The following is a 23,292-nucleotide window of genomic DNA, read 5'->3' on the forward strand; positions in this document are numbered from 1 at the left end:
ATCCTAAGTTGTTCTTCGGCTTGATCCTGTAGCAAAGTAGTTCGCCTATACTTGACATCTGAATAATTTCCGTAGCATCAGAGTACTAATAGCACTATGACTTCACTACCAAAGCAAGGAGGAGATGGCTAGTGAGGGAGAAACCTTGGTTTAAATCCATTCACTTACTGTTAACCTTTAATTTTGGTCTTAATTAATATGAGAGCTTTTCCTAATATCATGCACCCTTTTGTCATGTCATAAAGGACTTGACGTCACTAGTTTACTTGCTTAATGTAGACCTTCTTTATTAAAGTAATATAACTGAAAATACAATTCCGATATCTATAACTGTATTTAGGTTAAAAGAAAAGGAGGACTTGTGGCACCTTCGAGACTAACAAATTTATTTGAGCATAAGCTTTTGTGAGCTACAGCTCACTTCATCGGATGCATCTGAAACCTGTATTTAGGTTATTAAATCCTGCTGAAAATGAAACCTGCAATAGACTTTCTGTACAATTCATAGTCCTTTTTGCAAGCCTCCATTTGCCTTTACGGTACAAGAGGCAACTGAGATTAATTTTATTTTCCATTCTTTGTTTACGTCAACATTAGGAACTTGGATTTCTCCAAAGGCCACCAGGGGATTACAGGAGACAAAGAAGGGCTGCAGCGACGGGTACGGCAGCAACGACTGATCTTCACAGGAAAATGGATTGCTGACAACCAGCCAAGGTATCTACGCAGCTGCTAGTGCTATCTCTCTCACTCCTGTTTGTATATTGTTCTTGCTGTAAAGCTTAGTAGCATTGACAGGTGCCAGAGATTTAGTTTTGAGTGGTAATGTTGATATGTTGCATTAGTGTATTGTAGAACACTACATATGTAAGTTAATGTTTTGTACTGTGGTAGTGACAAAAGACAATGTGCGAATGCATGGATCTGATAATGAGCATTCGTGAAACTTGTAGGAATACACAGTTCCTGAGATTTACCTGTTTGGGGCAGGGATTGTATCTTCCTACATGGTAGTAAAGCATCTAGTACAATGGGACCTCTGAGTACTACTGTGGATCAATTAAATAACAGTACTGGCAATAGTATGTGAAGTCATAGAGACTGGGCAATGGTGGGTGGGTGTGCATATTGAAGAGTGCCAGCAGCCTGGAAGGTATAATGTAATTTGTTATATGGAGTTAGTACTGAGGCTGGGGGGTTAGTGTGCTGTGTGCTGGCTCGTTGCGTATGTCATGCCATTATTATAGCCTGGGAAGATGGGCTACATGGCTAAAAGGACTACTACATGCTATTCAGTACCTTTTTCTTTTTTTAGGCTGATTCAGTGTGAAAACGAAGTAGGAAAACTGTTGTTTTTGACAGAAATCCCAGAGTTGTTGCTAGAGGACCCTAGTGAAGCCAAAGAGAGTCTCGTCCTACAGGAAACATCCATTGCAGAGCCACTGTCTACAGATGGGAGCCCAGGACTCAAATCAGTTCTGTCCACTGGCAGAAATCTTAGCAACTGTGACACTGGGGAGAAACCAATGGTCACATTCAAAGAGAACATTAAACCACGAGAGGTAAACCGAGAGCAAGGGCGAATCTATCCACCTAAAGATGTGGGTAGGGAAAGACGGGACTATAGCAAAGGAATAGCAGCCACTAAAAATGATGGAAAGAAAGACAACAAGAGAAAGAATGAAACCAAGAAATGCAGCTTGGAGAAGATGCAGGAGGCAGGAAAGCAGAATGTGGCAGTGCAGGTAAGGCATTCAGATTCTGAGTACAGAGTCTGTCGCTTGCCGTTTTGTTAGACGGTAAGCTCTTTGGAGCAGGGATTGTCTTTTTTTATGTGCAGCATCTAGCTGAAAGGAGCCGTGACTGAGGTCCTAGGTGCTACTGCTATGCCAGTAGTTGTTAGTTGAAGAACAGCAACAGGCCTTATTTAGGGACCAGATATAAAAGTGATTCATGGCATTTCCTTACAAGTTTACCCTTGAGGGAAGGGAGGTAATGGAGGGTGCTATGTTCAGTACCTTAAATTGTAGTTCTACACTGAAAAGTCACTAGTTAAAAATGACACTTCTGACTTAACAGATCAGCTCCTCTACTATACAAAGGCCTGTTTACTTTAGCATCATACGTTTTTACTAGGGCTGTCGATTAATTGCAGTTAACTCAAGCAATTAACTCAAAAATTAATTGGGATTAATCACAGTTTTAATTGCACTATTAAACAATAGAATACCAATTGAAATGTATTAAATATTTTGGATTTTTTCTACATTTTCACGTTTGATTTCTATTTACAACACAGAATATAAAGTGTACAGTGCTCACCTTATTTTTATTACAAATATTTGCACTGTAAAAATGATAAACAAAAGAAATAGTATTTCTCAATTCACCTCATACAAGTACTGTAGTGCAATCTCTTTATCTTGAAAGTTGAACTTACAAATGTAGATTTTTTTTGTTACATAACTGCACTCAAAAACAAAACAATGTAAAACTTTAGAGCCTATAAGTCCTCACTCAGTCCTACTTCTTGTTCAGCCAATCATTAAGACAAATAAGTTCGTTTACATTTACGGGAGACTATGTTGCCCACTTCTTATTTACAGTGTCACCTGAAAATCAGAACAGGTGTTCACATGATACTATTGTAGCTGGCATTGCTAGGTATTTCTGTGTCAGGTATGCTAAACATTAGTATGCCCTTTCATGCTTCCGCCACCATTCCAGAGGACAGGCTTCCATGCCGATGATGCTCTTAAAATAAATTAATGCACTAATTAAATTTGTGACTTAACTCCTTGGGGGAGAATTCCAAGTCTCCTGCTCTGTTTTACCTGCATTCTGCCATGTATTTCGTGTTATTGCAGTCTTGGATGATGACCCAGCACATGTTGTTCAATTTAAGAACACTTTTACTGCAGATTTCACAAAATGCAAAGAAGGTACCAAATGTGAGATTTCTAGAGATAGCTACAGCATTCAACCCAAGGTTTAAGAATCTGAAGTGCCTTCCAAAATCTGAGAGATGAGGTGTGGAGCATGTTTTCAGAAATCTTAAAAGAGCAGCACTCCAATGTGGACACTACAGAACCCGAACCACCAAAAAAGAAAATCAACCTTTGTTAGTGGCATCTGACTCAGATGATGAAAACGAACGTGTGTGAGTCTGCACTGCTTTGAATCGTTATTGAGCAGAACTCATCAGCATGGATGCATGTCCTCTGAAATGGTGGGCAAAGCATAAAGGGACATATGACTCTTTAGTGCATCTGGCACGTAAATATCTTGCAATGCCAACTACGATAGTGCCATGCGAATGCCTGTTCTCACTTTCGGGTGACATAATAAACAAGAAGCAGGTGGCATTATCTTCAGCAAATGTAAACAAACTTGCCTTGAATGTAGGGCTGGGGCAGGGGGTTGGGGCGCGGGAGGGAGTGCGGGCTGTGGGAGGGGGTGCAGAGTGCAGGAAGGGGCTCAAGGGAAGGGGTTGGGGAGGAGCGGGGGTGCAGAGTGTGGGAGGGGGCTCAGGGCAGGGGTTTGGGGTACAGGAGAGGTGCAGCAGGGGGCTCAGGGTAGGGGGTTGGGGAGCAGGGTGCAGGAGGGGTTCAGGGTGCGGGCTCCGGCCTGGCACCGCTTACCTGGAGCGGCTCCAGGATGGGAGCTGTGGGGGGAGGTGCCTGCAGGTGAGGGCAGTGCACGGAGCCCTCTGCCTCCACACCTCCAGTGGCCGCAGGAATGTGGTGCTGGCCGCTTCCGGGATCTGCTCAGGGTCTGCAGTGCCATGGGGGTGGCAATCCCGCAGGCCATAGTTTGCCCACCCATGATCTAGACTCTCATCAGCTTACCACCATGTAACTTATACTGCATTACTCGTAACTAGGGCCCTACCAAATTCACAGCCATGAAAAACATGTCACGGACTGTGAAATGTGGTCGTGCATGTGCTTTTACCCTATACTTTTGACTCCTGGCCCACTCAATCTAAGGAAAGCAAAGTTGGTGTACAATAACTAGTGTGGAAACCCTGGAAAAGGGGGGTGTAGCAGGTAAAATAGGAGGGGGTAAGGAGTTGTTTGCTAACGTAGCATAGTAGATTGCGCTTATTAGCAACTCTTCGGTTGCTAGCAAAAAGATGCTATTATTATACATCATACATCCAATGAAGTGAGCTATAGCTCACGAAAGCTTATGCTCAAATAAATTGGTTAGTCTCTAAAGTGCCACAAGTCCTCCTTTTCTTTTTGCGTATACAGACTAATATGGCTGCTACTCTGAAACCTGTTATTATCAGAGAGTTGCTAATAAGCGGAAGGCAGATTTGGAAAGCAGCAGCCAGGGAAGAAAGCGTTGGGACATGCCTTTTCTGGATGTAGCCGTGCAAACCTGACTGTGGCAAGGCAGCTACAGTCTGGATGTTGGGACTTTCTATGGGGAGCAGAGGTGCTGAGGGGCTCATGGGGCTTCACCATACCTGTCTCTACAGTCTCCAAGGGTCAGGGCTCAGTACATCCCAGTGCTTTCTTCGTGGTATGCAGTGCCCTGGCAAGGCACAGGGAGAGGTACTGTGCCACGGTAACATCTGGGATGCAGCTCCCCTCCCTGTTGTTGTCCTACCCACAACCTCCCTGCCCATCCACAGCCCCATACCTGTACAGTCCCTGTGTGCAGGGAGGTTTGCTGGGCTGCAGGCCCTGAAGGAAGAACTGGGATGGGCTGAGCACTGGCAGCAGGCAGCTTTGTGGGGCTGCAAGCAGGGAAAGGCTGTCCCACCACTTTCTTTCCTGGCTGCAGCCTTGCAAATCTGCCTGCGATGGGCCTTTCTTCAAAATAAGGGATGGGCGCTAATAAGCGGTGTGCCGTTGCCAATATCCAGATCCCATTAACAATGATGTTAATGACAGGTTTCAGAGTAACAGCCATGTTAGTCTGTATTCGCAAAAAGAAAAGGAGTACTTGTGGCACCTTAGAGACTAACCAATTTATTTGAGCATAAGCTTTCGTGAGCTACAGCTCACTTCATCGGATGCATACTGTGGAAAGTGTAGAAGATCTTATTATATACACACAAAAAGCATGAAAAAATACCTCCTCCCAGCCCACTCTCCTGCTGCTAATAGCTTATCTAAAGTGATCACTCTCCTTACAATGTGTATGATACAATGTGTATGATAATCAAGTTGGGCCATTTCCAGCACAACTTGATTATCATACACATTGTATCATACACATTGTAAGGAGAGTGATCACTTTAGATAAGCTATTAGCAGCAGGAGAGTGGGCTGGGAGGAGGTATTTTTTCATGCTTTTTGTGTGTATATAATGATGTTAATGTGAATGGAATTGGCAACATTTTGCTGGGAACCATTAACTAGAAGTTGCTAACATCAGGATTGCTATTAAGCGGAATCTACCGTATACCATCTTACGAGTCACTTCCACATTTGGCCTATGTATCCAACTAGAAGTGGAAGAGAGGCTAGTTAATAACTCACAGACAGGCTGGAAAAAGGTGTAACTTATATTGGCTCCTGAATTTGGCTCTGCTCTCTGGGTAGAGTCTAATGTTGTTTCATTCCTGATAGTGAATTGCTGTATTTACTGTGCTGTTGGGTAGTTTAAGAGAAACTATGGAAGTACATTGTGCTTCCTAGAGCAGTTTGAACACTGGTGTATTGAATATTAGCCAGATTTCTGGCTGCAGACAACTGTCCAGGCAACGGAGGTTTGTGGAGCCAGCTAAGCCTTATGTTGAAGGGACTCTCCAGCTTCCCTGTTCAGTCAGCATTCCATCTCCTTTGCAAGCTAGAGCAGTACAAGTGGGATGAAGCCAAGGCACAGGATATGGCCCAATGTGTTTAGGATAAATAATACTTCAAATTTAATAGCACCTAATTGTATAACTTTCTCAAAGGTAATTTTTCCCATTTCACAGATGAGGGAAATGTTTGCTCAGTGGCACAGAGAGTATGATCGTCTGGAATAGACTGATTCCCTGAATCCTGCTCTGAGCACTAGATCATGTTATCTCCCCTGGGAACAATGAATCCAATAGGGCAGTAGAAAGTGTAGTGGAGATTTTCTTAGGGAAGAACACATGTGGTGGAATGGACGCTTGAGATACAAAAGGAGCACTTAAAAACAATAAAGTCATCTCAGAGAAACCAAATTAATTCTTTGTTTCAGTCTTTGTGGCTGAGGATGTTAGGGAGATTCCCAAACCTGAGCCGTCTTTTGTAGGTGATGAATCTGAGGAATTGTCACAGGTTGAAGTCACTAGAGGAGGTTTTGGAATTAATTGAGAAACTTAACAGTAACAAGTCACTGGGACCAGATGACATTCACCCAAGAGTTCTGAAAACTCAGATGTGAAATTGCGGAACTAGTAACTGTGGTTTGTCACCTGTTCTTTAAATCAGCTACTGTACCCAATGACTGGAAAATAGCTAATGTAACGCCAATATTTAAGAAGGGCTCTAGAGGTGATCCTGGCAATTACAGACCGGTAAGTCTAACGTCAGTACCAGGCAAATTAGCTGAAACAATAGTAAAGAATAAAATTGTCAGACACGTAGAAGAACATAACCATGTTGACTTTTGTGCAACAATTTTCTGTAAAGGGAGATCATGTCTTACTAATCTATTAGAGTTCTTTGAGGGGGTCAACAAACATGTGGACAAGGGGGATCCAGTGGACATAGTATACTTAGATTTCCAGAAAGCCTTTGACAAGGTCCCTCACCAAAGGCTCTTACATAAATTTAAGTTGTCATGGGATAAGAGGGAAGATCCTTTCATGGCCTGAGAACTGGTTAAAAGACCGGGAACAAAGGGTAGAAATAAATAAATTTTCAGAATAGAGAGGGGTAACTAGTGGTGTTCCCCAAGGGTCAGTCCTAGGATCAATCCTATTCAACTTATTCATAAATGATCTGGAGAAAGGGGTAAACAGTGAGGTGGCAAAGTTTGCAGATGATACTAAACTGCTCAAGATAGTTAAGACCAAAGCAGACTGTGAAGAACTTCAAAAACATCTCCCAAAACTAAGTGATTGTGCAACAAAATGGCAAATGAAATTTAATATGGATAAATGTAAAGTAATACATATTGGAAAAAGTAACCCCAACTATACATACAATATGATGGGGGCTAATTTAGCTACAACTAGTCAGGAGAAAGATCTTGGAGTCATCATAGATAGTTCTCTGAAGACGTCCTCGCAGTGTGCAGCGGCAGTCAGAAAAGCAAACGGGATGTTAGGAATCATTAAAAAAGGGATAGAGAATAAGATGGAGAATATCTTATTGCCCTTATATAAATCCATGGTACGCCCACATCTTGAACACTGCGTACAGATGTGGTCCCCTCATCTCAAAAAAGATATACTGGCATTAGAAAAGGTTCAGAAAAGGACAACTAAAATGATTAAGGGTTTGGAACGGGTCCCATATGAGGAGAGATTAAAGCATCTAGGACTTTTCAGCTTGGAAAAGAGGAGACTAAGGGGAGATATGCTAGAGGTATATAAAATCATGAGTGGTGTGGAGAAAGTGAATAAGGAAAAGTTATTTACTTGTTCCCATAATATAAGAACTAGGGGCCACCAAATGAAATTAATGGGTAGCAGGTTTAAAACAAATAAAAGGAAGTTCTTTTTCACTCAGCATACAGTCAACCTGTGGAACTCCTTGCCTGAGGAAGTTGTGAAGGTTAGGACTATAACAGGGTTTAAAAGAGAACTTCCATGAATTTATCCAGTTAAGTTCATTAATGGCTATTAGCCAGGATGGGCAAGGAATGGTGTCCCTAGCCTCTGTTTGTCAGAGGATGGAGATGGATGGCAGGAGAGAGGTCACTTGATCATTACCTGTTAGGTTCACTCCCTCTGGGGCACCTGGCATTGGTCACTGTGGGCAGACAGGATACTGGGCTGAATTGACCTTTGGTCTGACCCAGTATGGCCATTCTTATGTCTCTGATGTAAAGCTGATTTTCTCCAAGTATCCTGAGGTTCCCCGATAATCTCTAAATCAGATCTGATCGATCAGTCGATGCAGCTACTTATTGTGTTAGTGATTTAAATTAAGTGGTTTGTGGAACTGTTGTTATATTAAAGACTTGCCTCAGGCTTAATGTTGCGAAGACATTTTGTTTATGCATGAACATTATGTAAACCAATGCTGAAGAAATGATAGGCTTGCTGGCTGGTAAATTCATGTCCTGGTAGCATATTTACTGTATGAGGGGCACTGTTAGGTGATAGTATTATGAAGGTAACCTGCAAAGGAAAAAAATTACGCTTCTAATCTGCTTTGATAGATAAAGAATTTTGATTTCAATGGGATTACTTTTGCTTAAAGTTAAGCGTGTGTATGAGTGTTTACAGTATCTTAGACTAAAATTGTACTCCGATTTTGTCACTGAAAGAAAAAGTTACTTTCAACACTAACAAAGCTATTAACTTTTTAAATACACATAGGCTACAGCTTTCAAAAATAGAGGTATAAAATTAGGCACCTAAATCCATATTTAGGCACTTACGGGTGTAATTTTCCAAAGTCACCTTAGTGACTGAAGACCAAAGTTGACTTCAAACCCTGAAGGAGGATAGCCTGGTGAAAATAATCAGTCTTTCTTGACTTGTGGAAATTCAGTAGATCAGAAGGTGATGCTGGCTGCAGATATGTAATTTATCAGCTTTTCGGTTGAGAGTTTATGGCTTCCTCACAGTAAGGTTGATAATGAGGTTCTGTCTTTTTCAGCATAAATAAGTGTTTAAAATGTGAATCTTTTTGGATTTTTTTTTTTTTTTTTGAGATTTTTGGCGGGGGGAGAGATTCTTCCCCCAACCCCCCCCCCTCCCTCCCCCCCGGTGTAACATCTCAAATTATGCTATTTAGGAAACTAAAGGAAACAAATATAAAACATCCACTTCAGCAAGTTAAGACTATAAAATGGTAAAGTTAAAAACTAATGACAAAATCTGATCAGATTTTTAAAAATCTAATACAGTTCAGTCCTGCAAGCAGAAGAAATCTGTTTTGAAAAACTTCAAAGCCTACTTCACTACATAAAGAAATAAAACAGGACAGAAGACCCCTTTTCTGCAGGTCACCTTCAGAACTTTTGTACAACATTGATGTTTTAATTTTCATTTTATGGAAAATACTTTGGGGCTATTCAAATGCTTCTATTGCCTGATTGCTAAGGGGGTACTTATTTTCATATAGATATTATACAATAATTTGAAAGGGGTCTGCTTCCAAATCAGGCACAGTAATAGAATTGCCAGTAGAACGAGGAACTTGAGGAGCATACAAGAAACAAAACTCTGCATGTTTTCTGTCTAGTAAAATGTATTTGCTAAACAAACAAGATCACAAGCCCTGTAATACACAAAGGAGATAGAGCCAACACAAAATGGCTAGCACTTGCATATTCGCATCATCTCTTGTGGGGAGCCCTGGAATAGATGAGGTGATCTGCGTGTGGTTGTCAAATCAACGCATTCAACATGTCCAACTGCCCTCAGGCTGGGTCTTAACTTGTATAGGGTGTTATGCTAACGCCCATCATATCTTATGCATATCATAAAGTCATAGAATATCAGGGTTGGAAGGGACCTCAGGAGGTCATCTAGTCCAACCCCCTGCTCAAAGCAGGACCAATCCCCAACTAAATCTATATCCAGTGATGGTTTTAACCTTTTCCCTTATAGGTACTTCTACCCTCAATAAAATTGGAGTCCCTGTCTTCAATCGCTCAATTAGTCTCTTATGTTATGCTCATTAGCATTTGTCAATTAGTTGCCATGGTACATCTGCAGTTAGTACATGTTAGTTTCAGTTAAGCTCAGCATCCTTTTAAATTTCCCTAAAATTCCAAAAATATACTTTTGTGGTACCTCACTTCACTTTTTCCCATCACCTATCACTCTCATTTACTGTAATACTTATCTTGGGACTTAAGGTCAAACTGTCAATTAAAGACAACTTACCCAGTAACTACCTATATCAACATTTTATGCCTAGGCCTTAGTTATGCGAAGCTTTATTATCATACAGGCTTGTGTCCTATAGGCCCTTGTGTTACAGCCTTATGATTTATGAACTTTGTATTGCATGAGAATGAGGAAGTGAGTGGCTAGACATTGTAATGTGCATTAAAATGCACATCACACATACTCAAGGCCCTGTGTATAAAGTAGTTATTCAGTCCCTTAGTTTCTTGCATTATTTTTTGAATCTGCTGCATAATTGTTTCCCCAAATCTAAATGTTCATCATGCAGTACAAAACCTTTGACTACCTGAAAATGTGGGGGCAGCATAGAATTGAATTTAATACCCAATAACGCAAGATACTGTGCTGGATGGGGCTGAGTAGTAAGTGGTAGAGTACTGGTGTTCGGGTAGGGAGGCTTGTCGCGAGGACCACTTGAGGGACCTTTTAAATAATTTGGGTCAAATGTGCTACATAAAATGTAGGGCCTTGCATATATACTGCATAATTTGGGCTGGAGCAATACACTGGGAGAAGTCTTGCTGCAGCTTCTTTTCCAGACTGCATTTGTTCTTATACACTGTGAAGTAGGGAAGTACTACTATCCCTATTTTACAGACCGGGAGCTGAGGCACAGACAGGCTAAGTGACTTGCAGAAGATTGCACAGGAAGCTTGTGGATCTCCCAAGTCCTCATGCCCTAACTACTTGGATCATTCTTCCCCTCCGACTATCTGGACAAAGTGAATATATCTCTGTCTGGGCCTTCCATCTCAGAGCTGAGATGAGGTAGATGGCTGACAAATAATCTGTAACTATTTTTGTGTGATTTCTTTTGATATAGGTAAAATCTCAGACTGAGATGCGGAAAACTCCAGTGTCCGAAGCCAGGAAAACACCAGTAACTCAGACTCCAAGCCAGGCAAGCAACTCCCAGTTCATCCCCATTCATCACCCAGGAGCCTTCCCTCCTCTTCCCAGTCGGCCAGGTAAATCAGCTGATTCTCATCTGAAGCAGCACTTACTACTAACTGCATAGAAATTCATGTGATGAAAGATCTATTGAAGCCCCTCAAGGCAGCAACAGTTTTAGTAAAATAATCATTTCAGGTTATGGACCTGACTTAAAGCATAATAACCAGAGGTTGTAGTTGAACTGAAAAGTGAGATAAATTGGGTTCGTTATATTTTGGAATTACGTTCCATGCCATGATGTCTGTATGGTTTACATGCAAATATAGCACATCACTTAGGTTTTGTGGTTGAAGGACAAGCTTCTAACTTTATAATATGAAACTGCTGTAGTCTGCTCTTGTATTTACTTATAATATGACAAATTGAGTAAAACAGGATTTTAAGCAAAGCTGCTTCACTTAGGAGTGAAGTATTCAAAAGATGAGCCTGGGAGCTTAGTTATATACTTTGTTAGATACTAAAAATCATGGACTCAATAAAAACACTGGATTTTTGGCTCATTACAACAATCTATAACCCAGTAATCCTCCTTTTGTCCTGCAACTGCAAAAGTATTAACTGCCTATTTCATCTTGAATGGTCACTTACAATATGTTAACTCCTTATGCTAAACAATCTGTTCCACCTTATAGATAGCTGTGATACCTTGAGTGTCTTTCCCAGACCTGGAGAAGAGCTCTGTGTAAGCTCAAAAGCTTGTCTCTTTCACCAATAGAAGTTGGTCCAATAAAAGATATTACCTGACCCAACTTGTTTCTGTACACAATACTCTCATAATTGCATAGCTGATCTTTTATATTTTATATGCTTTACAGCCAAGTTTCCACTGAAGGTGTGGTGTTAATATTTGTGTTAAGATATATTGTCTAAATATGTTTAATGATTTGCTGCTGCTGTTTCTCAGGGCATTGTTTTACCCACATAAACAGAGGGATCTTGTGGCTTTAAGTGCCACTATCATGTTTACTTTCTCCATGCTGTTTGCCCATTGAGCAGTTGCAGAGCCCACCTTCCCCAAGTGACCAAAAGTGGGGATGGAGAAAGAGGACCCTCAGTTCTTACACTAGACTCAACTGAAAATCTGGGTTGGGAGGAGCAGCTTCAGTCCCTTGTCTTCCTCCCCAAACTGCAACAATCTAAACTGCAAGAAAAGAAGTTAGGCCATGTCAACATGTACAGCGGTGCAGCTGCACCAATGCAACTGTGCAGCTGCAGCATGGGTGGTGAATACACTCTATGCTGACGGGAGAGAGCTCTCCTGGTGACATAATAAAATCACCTCTGAAAGTGGCAGAAGCTGTGTCAGTGAGAGAAGCTCTCCCGCTGACATAGCGCTGTGTATGTGAGTGCTTATGCCAGCATAATTTGTCACTCGGGGGTGGCTTGTTCACCCCCCCCCCCCCCCCCCGAGTAACATAAATTATGCTGGCAGAAGCTGTAGTCTAGACATAGCCTTAGTCTTGCTGAAAGGAGGACTTAGTTTATCCAAAGAGCTAAGTGGGTACAGAACTAAGTCAGGGACTGGAGACTACCTGGGCGTGGGGTGCAGCTTGATAGGTTGTCAGTCCTCCCTTCAGCATTGCAGTGATTCAGTATCAGACAGAATGTGGGATGGAGAGTAGTAGATTGAAAATCTCAGGATGGTGAAGGCAAGAGAGATGGAGACAAAGTAGAAAGAAATAGGTTAAATTTAGGGTGGAGAAATTTCAGGGGTCTCTCCCATTGACCATAACCATTAACTAGAAGGGTAGCTAAAAAAAAATTCAGAAATAGAACTTCCCTATAAAATTATCAAACCCCTTCCCCTGATTTTTGAAAGTGTGTGGATGTCATTTGGGGAAAATATAAAGTCTCACAAATGTGGAATTACAGCTCATATTTACAGTCTTCATGACTGAAACACAGTAAATGGAAAACCATCATGCATATCCTGCATTGCTTAAGGCGTGTGGCTTCCTAATGATTAAAGGTGTTTTTTATGTTTTCTAGGGTTCCCACCTCCAGCATACGTTATACCTCCTCCTGTGGCTTTCTCCATGAGCTCGGGTTACACCTTCCCAGGTGGTGTTTCTGTTCCAGGAACCTTTCTTCAGCCTACAGCTCACTCCTCTGCAGGAAACCAGGTGCAAGGTGGGAAACAGTCCCACATTCCTTACAGCCAGCAGCGGCCCTCTGGACCAGGGCCAATGAACCAGGGACCTCAACAGTCAGTACCACCTTCCCAGCAACCCCTTACATCCTTACCAGCTCAGGCAACAGCCCAGTCTGCAAGCCAATTACAGGTCCAAGCTCTGGCCCAGCAACAACAGTCCCCTACAAAAGCTGTGCAGGCCCTAAGGAAGAGCCCACCACACCACTCTGGATTCCAGCAGGTAAACTTAAAACATAAGAACTATAAAATTCTTCAAGCATCCATGAAAGGGAAGGATGCGGTGGCCAATATTTTTTCAAAATAGGAGCACAGGTCCCACTGAAGTCAATAGGATTTGTGCGCAGAAGTCACTTAGATCCTTTTGAAAATCCTGCCTTTAGGCGCCTAAATATGGATTTAGGACTATGGACTTTAAGCTCCTATTTTTGAAAATTTTGGCCAATATAGTATGGCCAAAGTGTACAGGAGGGTATGGCTTGGTGCTGTGGACTATTGTCTCTATAATTAAAGCTAGCTATTGAGGTCTGAAATGTTTTGTATGGCAGACAATGTATTCGCCCTTCTGCATATGTGTACAGATGGCTAAAAGGTGATCTTTTCGACTAGATGTTTCTGCTTTAGGCTTTTCTAGACAGCCAGGAGGTTTTCTGTTTAGGTAAGGAGGGTGGCTCTGGATCTTTCCCCATAACTATTCCCTCCTATCCTTTTTAGTTAAATGCCTCACCACATTGGTTCCGTGCCATCCATTAGTTATACACTCAGCACTTGAGAAATCTTCTTTTGAACATTGCTCTGTCTGAAATCTGTAACTGAGAGAGACTCCACGACCACCCAAGGCACCTCAATTGGAGGTCTGTGAAGTCTGCAAATTGAAATGAGGATGACATTTCTCAGGTGTTACCTCAGAGCTTGAGTAGGGAGTGTGAAGTGAGTGCTCACTGAGATTCTGAACTTCGGTGAATAAGAACTGTGAGAGACACTCTGGGATTTATAAATGGAGAATCTGTAATCGACCAGTGGGCGTGGTCACCAGGAATGAACGTCTGAATAGAACAGTTAGTCATTCAGTTAACCTTTATGATGGTAATCCATTGTTTATGCCTTATGGTGAAAGTGTGCATCTCTTTTTAGTATCCACAGGCAGACTCATCAAAGCATCTCTGGAATCCTCCTCAAGTCCAAGGCCCACTGGGAAAGATCATGCCTGTAAAGCAGCCCTATTATCTTCAGGCCCAGGACCCTCTAAAACTGTTTGAACAGTCATTACAGCCTCCTGTGATGCAGCAGCAGCCTCTGGAGAAAAAAATGAAGCCTTTCCCCATGGAGCCATATAACCACAACCCCTCAGAAGTCAAGATGCCAGAATTTTATTGGGACTCCTCCTATGGCATGGCTGATAATAGGGTAGTGATGGCACAACAGGCTAACATGGATCGCAGGGGGAAGCGACCACAAGGAGTCTTCCGCCCAGAGCAGGACACTGTGCCCAGGATGGCTTTTGAGGTAAACATTCATTTTATTAAGTGGTGAAGATCAGCAAGACTCTGATATCCCTAAATGTGAAACTCTAATTTCTGACCATATCCTCTAGCAAGAAATGCCTAAATGTGGGGCTGTTTCTGGCCCACCCCCCAACAGGGATAATATGATATTGTACTGCCTTCTGGAGAGTGGTTCACTTGAGATTCCAGCCACCAGTACTGGATTTGCCACTCAGTTGGTCTAAGTACATGGGAGCATGTTCTTGGGGAAACTGTTGGTTCAAGGTACTGTCAGTCACACTCAGTGTAGAAGTGACATTAACCTCTGCACTAAAGCAAGAATTTGCTGCTTGATGGAAAATGGAAAATTCATGCCACATTCTGATTTTGGTGACTGACTCCCCTGCCTCCTGCAAGAGACCCTCTTAGTGATAGACCAGGTTGAGAGAGATCCTACTGTCTAGGAGCAGAGAACAAAAAACGTATTCAAACAATTGAAATTTAATTACTGCCTTCTAAACAAGCTGCTAACCTGCACTTGATATCTTCGGTGCATTGACTCACCAACACATCCAACCTAGGCTGGAAATTAAAAAAAAGTTGCCTCCTGCCTCAGTTTCCTTTTAAACTCCACCAAACAGAAATGGGTGACCTGCTTGCCTGGTCCATTGCTTTGCCAGACTCATCCTTTGCTTCTGCTCATCCAGTTGTGCCTCATATTGCTGTTACAAATATTGTGGTTAATTTCTGTTCTGTTAGTCCTGCTGAAGAGAAGTCTGGGGTGCAATGCTTTTTGGTATTGGTTATAAGGAAACTGAGGCAGAAACATGGTTTCCATTTTTAACCTGGGGTCAGGTGTACTTGTGTGAGTGTACTGAGGATTAAGAGGTCAGTTCAGTTCCTGAGGGAGAAGAGCTAGACAGTGACCAGGAAACTGCCTCATGCCCTAATGTCAGGTTGTGTTTTTAGATGGAACAGTGCCAGTGTCCTGATCTCCTCACCCCCATCCATGGATCTCATCCATGCTGCAACTTTTGATTTGGCTGCTTGAAGCATGAGCAGAGACTATGCCACGCAACCCACCTGTGGCTGATTTAATGATTACACACACAATGTGAGATGGCTAATTCTGTCCACTCCCCCTTTCCCAGGTAGGGAAACCTCCTTTTGCCCAATGGTACATTCACTTGTGGACCATAAGAGTAAGGGCCATTAGAGGTAGAAATGTTTTTCTCATGAAAACTAAACTTAACCATAAAAAAAAAATAACCAAAGCAAAACACAGATTGGCTATAGAAAAAATATGGTGATTTTTCTTATCAGAAAACCAGACTTCAGATCTGGGTTTTCCTTGCCTTACAAAATGTGGAATGAATCCATTAGTCTGCAGGTCACTAATATAACAGGGAGCACATTCTTTAATTTAGTTACTAGTCTGACTGAAAACTTCAACTTGATGTAAAACTGCATCATTCTGCTAAATATGCATAAGGACAAGATATTAGTTTTAATATCAGTTTAGCATTCTCTTTCCATCCCCTCTTCCTTGTTTCTCTCCTTATGTTGCACTGTTCTTCATGGTCTTGTGCTTCTTTTGCATGCTGCCTTTTTAACTGCTTTATAATATTCCTCTCTTCTGGACACTATTCTGTCTTACCTTATTTGAGGTTATTACAGTTTCTATTCTCTTTCTGTGGCTTCCCTTCTCATTCATATTCTTGCTTTTTTTCCTTTTTCCCTCCTCTGCTGCATCTGACTGTACTCCTTTCTGTCACTAGGACCCCAAGAGCTCCCCTCTGCTTCCTCCGGACCTGTTAAAGAGTCTGGCTGCCTTGGAGGAGGAGGAAGAGCTGATTTTGTCTAATCCTCCTGATCTTTACCCAGCTCTGCTGGGGCCTCTCGCCTCTCTTCCTGGACGAAGCCTCTTTGTATGTATTTGACTTAATTCTGCTGCTTCTCACTCTAATTCTGACATCTTTTTTCTGTGAAGTTGCAAGATGTGTGAAATTTTGTTTTCCCTTGTTGAGTTAGTCTCTGCCTGCGAGTTTAAACAAGCTGCTGGCTCATTAGCTCAGGATAATTGAGGAGGAGATTTATAAAAAATAGAATAGCAATTGATCCAGTTTCTGGACTCTTGGCTTCTTCAGAATTCAAAATAATTGCTTTGTTTAAAAGTGTTAAGACCACAAGCAAAACATTGATCCAGAATCTATAAAACTATGCCTTCCACAGTGGAATAGGCTTGGTTACTCACAAGATTCTATTTTATCCATATGTAAAATCATATTGTTTTCATGTATTATGAAAACAATGATTATATGTTACATAATATGAAAAAATAATTTTTTAAAAATGCAAAAAATCACAGAAGGAAGAAAATACCTTTTTAGAAAAGAATTGGAAGTATATGGATAAAGAATAAGGTTAACTTTCAGTCTTGTAGATTACAACAAGGTTTGGTGGGAAATCTTGAATGTTATGTTTTAATAGCATACTAGAGCCTTCTTAATTGACATTGACCAGGAGAACCATTGAAAACTGCTGAACGTTGTGAATTAGTAACAGAATATCAATTAAAAAGCATTATTTCATATTTTTATTATGGCAATTGTAGTTTAAAGTTACAATTGATTAAATACCCTGTAGAATATCTTGTGACAATACTGAAGTCTTAGTAATACTTAGATTTATAAAATGAAGAGGCGTGTCTCCTGAATGCATTGGGAGCCTCTGATTCATACATAATATACAATAAATCAAAGAAAGAACATCTTCACACAATTCTGAACAACCAACAGCACAAATATAAAACAAATTCCCCTCTTCTTAAAGCTTGTATTCCCCCCATATTTGAACCAATCTTTGCTGAGAAGTGGAGGGAGGCCAGCTTTGTTCGTGTGCCGGTTGAGTGGTGTGGAATTGCCAAATTTGGCATTTGTCTGAATTATAAAACATTTTCCAAGTATCAAGTTGTCACCCTGGCAAAACCCAATAAGCGAGCCTCTGCTTATTAGAAAACTGACAGGGGAATTCGTGGTCATTTGACAGGATCAAACACAAAGATGTTCCTGATACGAAGGTCTAAATTCTAGGAAAGGACTACAATGCAGGCTGCAGTGTAATCCAGAGAATTTAATTTTAAATAATTTTAAATGAATTTAACAAAGTATTGAGTGATGCCCCAATTTTAATTTTGACTTTGTCACATACAATTCATTTGTGACTTACACAGTCATCCTGAACTCTGTGGCACTCGCTGCCCACCAGCACATAAATTTTTATATTATGTGGATAGATCCAACTTCCTGAAAATTGATTCACATTTACCCTCTGTTCCAAACGGGAACATCATGCCAAAACGCCTCGTGCTGGTTCGAGATGCATTATTGCTGACCCCTTAACACTAGCAGTTAGGTAGGGCAGAAGGGAGAAAAACTAGTGGGGACTCAATTGAGGGGTGTGAAGTTAAAAATGACAAGAGATTCCCTGCTGTCTGTGGAGGGTGACTGCTGGCATTGTACTGGCTCTCCTTGTTTCGAGCTACTAAACTGCTTTATAAGAAACTTAAATACATAGAGCAATGGTCTCCAACCTTTTTACACCCAAGATCACTTTTTGAATTTAAGGGCAATCCAGGATCTACCCTGCCCCTTCCCCAAAGGTAAGTGCCACCCCCTTCAAGGTTCTGAATGGCTCTGCAGCATTAAGACAGCACTAAGATCAGGAGTAGCATGAGTACAGCAGGCCCAGCTGTGTGGGGGGTGTGGGGGGGCAGGGCACTTACCTTGGGCAGCCCCAGCCACACGCTGCTCCCGGAAAAGGAAGAGCAAGCCCCTGGGGTGGGCAGGGGTCTCTGCGTACTACCCCTCTCTTCAGGCACCGCTCCCATTGGCCACCATTCCCTGTTCCCAGCCAATGGGAGCTGCGGGGACGGTGCTTACAGGCAGGAGCAGTGTGCGGAGACCTCTGCCCTCCCACCCCTGGGACCTCAGGGGCATGCTGGCCGCTTGCAGGAGCAGTGTGGGGCTAGGGCAGGCAGGGAGCCTGCCTTAACAGCCCCGCTGCACCACCGGACATCACAATTGACTGGGAGAGTCTCCAGGATTGACCAGTCAATCACGATCAACCAGCTGGAGACTACTGACCTAGAGTAACATACAGAACGTAATACAAGTAATTACTATAGTTCCCAAAGGGGTGTGTGATAGGGCCTTCGGTGGCCAGACAGCCTAGTGGCTAGATCATTGGTTAGGGAGGGCTGAAGGGGGACCTGAGCTCTCCTCCTCCCTCAGGTCCCGGCCCAGGATCCTGTGTCACTCACCCCTAAGCAGGGGAGATAGACCTTCCTTCTTGCTGTGAGGAGGGCTTCAGGACCTGTTTCCCTGGGCTGCTCCCTATGCAAGTCATTTTAGTTTGGGGCATGGCCCTGCTAGTCCAGTTTTCCCGCAGTTGGGGCTGGTCTGTAGGTTCCACTTGGGAGGGGAAGACTTACTTGCCTCCAGTGGCTGCGTTGGCAGGCAGGTTGCTGGTCTGTGCCTTCAGGCAGGCATACAGAGAGCTCCTGCCTCTTTGCCAGTCAGCCCCTGGCTGAGCCAGGCTTCCTTCTTTTCTCCCCCCTCCAGGCCTGGCATTGGCTGTAGGTATAACGGGGCGGGGCTAGCTGAACCCACAGGTGTTCTTAACTCCGGCTTTGTCTGGCAATAGTCTCTGCTCCTTCACAGGATGTTACATGATTACATATGGGAGGGGAATTGATCCAGATAATTGACTGGTAGTGGAGTGGTCTATAAAATGGTTCCCCCCCATGACCATTTGGGAAACCCTGCCATCATAAAAATTGATCAGTTCTTCCTCCTTATCCCATGTTGTGATGAGAACAAGAGAACACTTGACATTAAAGGAGTATTTTAAAACTAATTAAAAAGGCATATACCACATAGTCACGTCTTGATGCTTCAGGGTACAGTAGATGTATATTTTCTTTTAAGAGTTGAATTATCTTGTGACAGCTAACATATTTGGCACAGCTGCAAATAAAGATGATAAAATCTCTTGCCAAGGAGGTGAACTGATCATTTGGGGAAATGGGCATAAAACTCTCCCATTCTTGCTCTCCTAATGTATAACATTGCACAATTAGCTGGCTTCTTTATCGGTAGAGGGGACTGCCTTCCTCTGAAGTATCGGTTACTGACAAAGGCCAAAAGCAAGATACCAAGACTTGATAAACCAGTGGCCTAATCCAGCACGACAAATCATAAAACGGGTTTGGTTGAGATTTCATCTCAAACTTGGTGTAGTTGCTGGTGCTGAGGCATTAACTGGATTTCAGTTAATGTGATGGGTTTGTGACACTCTTCTGCATGTATCAATATTTGCTTCATCCCAATGTTGAAAATAACTTGTAAAATATTTTTGATAACAACTTGCTTTAAAGTATTCTGGTGATTAAACAACTTGTCCTTAATGTGGCATAATGTGCTTTCTCTCTCATTCACAAATACAATAAACATCTAATGACATCTTTCCCTTTTGATTTCTGAAGAAGTCCCTACTAGAAAAACCATCGGAGCTGATGTCTCAGTCATCTTCTTTCCTGTCCCTCACTGGCTTCTCCCTAAACCAGGTATGTAAACACCAAGAACTCTTAGCCCTTCAGTATTGGAAACTTCCATTCAGCTCTGGTCGTGTTATAGAATCAGGGTGGTTACACTAGTTCCAAAAATGTACACAAGCTGGAAAGGAATTCCCAGCTATAATCTTATTCCTATAGGTAGATGGTTTTTGGGTCTTTCCATTCTGAGCTCTTAGGCACACTGTCTGGTCCCCCTGTCTCATTTGTTTGTTCCTTCTTTGTCTCCTCTTAGGGCCTGATTCTGCAGACCAACAGTCAAAACTCCCGTTGACTTCACTGGGAGTCTTGCCTTTGTAGGGCCCCAGGATTGGCCCTTAGTGTGTATATTTTTCCTTCTTTTCATCATCTGTTGCTTGCATGTTTCCCACTAAGCTACTGTGAGCATGGTCCACTGTCCAGTTACAGATCAAGTTAGGATTTTGTGGTATAGCTGGGGAGATGATTCAGGAAGTGATAGTTTATATAAGTAAAATGATTATAAAGGGGATGGGGCAAGGGGGAATAAATATGGAGTTCATGAAGTGTTTTAACCCACACCTCAAGTTCTTTCCACAGCCCTTAATGTTTCAAATAAGTCTGGTACTCAGATTAAACTCTGTTTAATATTGCAGGAAAGATATCCAAACAGCAGCATGTTCAATGAGGTATATGGGAAAAACCTGAATACCAGCACAAAAGCAGAGGTCACTCCCTCAATGGCCCATCAGGAGACGTCACTATATTCTCTCTTTGAAGGGACGCCCTGGTCTCCCTCCCTTCCAGCAAGCTCAGGTAGTAATCTTGATATGGCTTCTTTCCTGCACAGGAGTTCAGAAGGCTGCACAGAAGCTATTTTCTATACCTATTGTGATATATATTGTATTGTATTTGTTAAATGTGACCTGCAAACGAAAAATTTCTATTTGCGTCTTTATAGTACAGAAAGAAGGCCTGAAAGTCTTTTTCAAAGTCTCTTACCGCTTGGTGTCTTTGGAACCCTGTTTTTTGATGGAAGACTACAAATGCCAGAGAATTACAGGGTTCTGACATTAAAAGAGAGAGAGAGAGAGAGAGAAACCTGAGCAACTGAGTGGGGCAAGAAATTGTAGTCCATTTTCCAAGCTATTTTATTAACACTTATTTAACTCTAATTACTGACAAACATTTGGGAGAAAAGCTCTAATGATTCAGACACACCTGCTGCTTCTGTCCTAATCCTCCAAGAAGTCCTTCAGACAAATCAGGGAAGACTAGATTTCATGGTCCTGATATTCCAAAAGTAAAGGATATAGGGTGGAGTGCTGCTTTAATACGTCACAAAGAGGCAGAAAAATGCACACACACATTTTTCCTTTACAGGTCACCTTTTAGAGACCATAATATAGTAATACGGTTAGAGTAGAAGGGAGAGGTAAATCAAGAGGCATAGGCTAGGGAGGGAAAAATTGATTTCAGAAAATGGCAAGCTGAAGCCAAGAGATGGGAACGCTCTTCCAAATGGCAGCAGCTGCAGAAGAGGTTAGTTTGTGCAGCAGAACAGAGGTGGGGGGTGCTAGATGAGATGTGAGGGTAGAAGTTTCTCAGTCTAAAAAGATGCAATTGCAGAGTGGTCTCTATTCCAGTAAGACTTATGGCAAGACCCTCCATTCTGCTTTCTATCACCTCGCCTCTTCATTTAAGTGGCCTCCTGCTACCCTATGTTATAGGGCTCTCATCTATCCTTAGGTAACATTCTCTCCTCTACCAGCTAGATCTGCTAATATTCCACACTTCCTCAACACCTCTTGCTTGGTATTCAGTACAAGCCTGAATTCCTTTCAGGCTATCGCAGATTTCTGTATAAGTCAGACTTTCTGAATTTGATGATTCATCACTTAATGCCAGACTCTTTGCAAAATGATCGAGACAGTGGAGAAAGAAAATCATTTTTGTATAAAACAATGGCTTTGGTCAAACTACAAAATAAACAAATTTCAGATTGTGAACAGGGGCTCAACACTGAAAACTGCACCCACAACATATTTGAAATAAGTTTGGCGAACTCCATTCCATTGGCTAGAAAGCCCTGCACAAAGATCTTGCTAGGAGAGTTCCAGTGGTCTCAAGTAAGCACACGTGTTTTTTTTCCGTTGGCTATCAAATAAATTATTCTACTACTGTGATGTGGCATAGTCACATTACAATTGGCAGATTTCCAAATCCTGAAGTTAATATAATAAGGAATAAACTGACCCTGCCTCAGAGAAAAGCCTTGTGACTGCAGATATTGTAGCAGAGTTTAACATTCTCAGATGTGCAGAAAACCCTTACCAATTTTTTGACATTTCTTTTACTCTATCTTGATTTATATTGTTCAACAGATCATTCAACACCAGCCAGCCAGTCTCCTCACTCCTCCAACCCAAGCAGTTTGCCAAGCTCCCCTCCAACTCATAACCACAATTCTGTTCCATTCTCCAACTTTGGACCTATTGGGACGCCAGACAACAGGGACAGGAGGATTGCAGACCGTTGGAAAACAGATAAACCAGGTGAGTGCTAGGTTCCAGTCCTGGGGCAAATACTCCCCAAGTTAGTCTGATGCTTTGCAGTGCCTTTTTGTTACATGCACTTTTAACCAGCCTCTGTTTGCTTTAGCAATGGGAGGATTTGGGCTGGACTATCTCCCAGCAACATCCTCCTCCTCGGAGAGCAGCTGGCACCAGACCAGCACTCCCAGCGGCACCTGGGCAACCCATGGCCCCGCTATGGAGGATTCTTCTGCTGTGCTCATGGAGAGCTTGAAGGTATATTGAACTTGAAGAGAAGAAAATAGGTTTTAATGCTGTTGTGTAATTCCCCTATTTCCTAAATGTATTTATGGCGTGTGGAGATCTGGGTGATGAGACTCAATGCAGAATACGTGTCAAGCGTTCCAAGCACCAGACTGTTAATGTAGTGCTTGTCTGCACTTGAAATGGTACTGCAGCTACGCTACTGTAGCGCTTCGGTATAGACACTCCCTATGTCGACGGGAGAGGTTCTCCTGTCGGCACAGGTAATCTGTCTCCCCGAGAGACGGCAGCTAGGC

The 23,292-nt window shown here is 42.4% G+C and overlaps 1 protein-coding gene across 5 annotated transcripts in view; it reads left to right on the forward strand.

Annotated features, from left to right (window-relative positions):
- The window catches only part of SMG7 (SMG7 nonsense mediated mRNA decay factor), a 103,185-nt gene that overhangs the window by 77,081 nt on the left and 2,812 nt on the right, over positions 1-23,292 (forward strand). For 4 of the 5 annotated variants that reach the window (XM_077823817.1, XM_077823818.1, XM_077823819.1 and 1 more), the window contains 10 exons: positions 598-717; positions 1,316-1,745; positions 10,845-10,989; positions 12,965-13,347; positions 14,259-14,630; positions 16,387-16,536; positions 20,154-20,234; positions 20,855-21,014; positions 22,583-22,753; positions 22,860-23,008. In XM_077823817.1, the coding sequence (XP_077679943.1) occupies positions 598-717; positions 1,316-1,745; positions 10,845-10,989; positions 12,965-13,347; positions 14,259-14,630; positions 16,387-16,536; positions 20,154-20,234; positions 20,855-21,014; positions 22,583-22,753; positions 22,860-23,008 (2,161 nt within the window). The remainder of the gene's footprint in view (positions 1-597; positions 718-1,315; positions 1,746-10,844; positions 10,990-12,964; positions 13,348-14,258; positions 14,631-16,386; positions 16,537-20,153; positions 20,235-20,854; positions 21,015-22,582; positions 22,754-22,859; positions 23,009-23,292) is intronic. The other variant, XM_077823821.1, reaches the window with a different exon arrangement.

Source organism: Eretmochelys imbricata, chromosome 8 (genome assembly GCF_965152235.1).
Source record: "Eretmochelys imbricata isolate rEreImb1 chromosome 8, rEreImb1.hap1, whole genome shotgun sequence".
NCBI classification, from domain to species: domain Eukaryota; kingdom Metazoa; phylum Chordata; order Testudines; family Cheloniidae; genus Eretmochelys; species Eretmochelys imbricata.